At 42.0% G+C, this 1,154-nt stretch overlaps 1 protein-coding gene across 1 annotated transcript in view; it reads right to left on the reverse strand.

The window, feature by feature from the left end:
- Positions 1–5: 5 nt before the first annotated feature.
- LOC106943756 (extracellular calcium-sensing receptor-like) overlaps positions 6–1,154 on the reverse strand; it is a gene marked incomplete at its 3' end in the record, with an annotated part of 7,264 nt that continues 6,115 nt past the window's right edge. The window contains exons 2-3 of the mRNA XM_015027057.1: positions 751–874; positions 6–665 (exon numbers count right to left, since the gene is read on the reverse strand). Coding sequence (XP_014882543.1) covers positions 6–665; positions 751–874 — 784 coding nt within the window. The remainder of the gene's footprint in view (positions 666–750; positions 875–1,154) is intronic.

Here is a 1,154-nt window from a genome sequence, read left to right on the forward strand (position 1 = left end):
ATCAGGTAGTTTCCGAGCTAGAACAGCTAACACAAAGCAAAACACAGCCAGCAGGCCGATGTAGCCGAGCACAGCCCAGAAACCAACAGCAGAGCCTAACGCACATTCCAGGATGATCTTCTCCTTGTAGGTGCTCAGATTTTTCACTGGGAAGGGAGGACTCACAACCAACCATATGATACATATAATAATCTGAATTAAAGTCAGACTCACTACAGTCATCCTTTGTTGTGGAGGACCAAACCATTTCATTGCATTACTACCAGGAAGTGTAGCTTTAAAGGCCATTAGAACCACTATAGTTTTGCCAAGAACACAGGAGATACAGAGAACAAATGTGATGCCAAACGCTGTGTGCCGCAGCATGCAGGACCACTCAGAGGGGGCTCCAATGAAAGTTAGTGAACATAAGAAACACAGAGTCAGAGAGAAGAGCAGTAGGAAGCTCAGCTCAGAGTTGTTGGCTCTGACAATTGGTGTTGTTCTGTGATGGAAGAAAATTAATGATGTAATTATGGCCAGAGATGCTCCACTGATGGAGAGTGTAGCCAGGATGATTGACAGGACTTCGTTAAAGGAAAGAAACTCCACAGGTTTGTGGAAACAAGCATCTCTGTTTGAATTTGGCCAGAACTCTCTGGGGCATGGGAAGCAGTCAGGAGAATCTAACAAAAATTATAACGTTGAAAAACAATCCTTAGTTTATGGATTTTGTAGATATGGATTCATATGAAACATATTAGATTCTACCTGTCATATTACTGATCTCTCCTTCAGGACATGGTATACAGTCGTAGCAGCAGATTGGTTTTCCTTTCTGCAACACTTTGCGAGTTCCTGGAGGACAACTCTCTGAGCAAACGGAGACTGGAACCTGCCATGGAAAAAGACAGGAAAATTACAGTTTTTGAACTTTTTTTGAAAACATATTTCACAAATCCTTTTTCAACTTCCTAATCTAAGAAATTACTGTTTTGGGATATTACTTGTCTGCCTCCTTCCACCCAGGTTAAGTTCTTGTTGATACGAAACTCCTGACCTCTTGGCAGTGAAGCATCATAATATCCCACTGTTACCAGTTCAATAACTCCACTCTCACTTTTCTGCCAGTTTACCAGCTCATAAAAAGCCACAGGGTCTCCATTAGCATCAAA

Source organism: Poecilia latipinna, unplaced genomic scaffold (assembly GCF_001443285.1).
Source record: "Poecilia latipinna isolate Pla-1442-1.1 unplaced genomic scaffold, P_latipinna-1.0 Scaffold5842, whole genome shotgun sequence".
NCBI classification, from domain to species: Eukaryota; Metazoa; Chordata; class Actinopteri; order Cyprinodontiformes; family Poeciliidae; genus Poecilia; species Poecilia latipinna.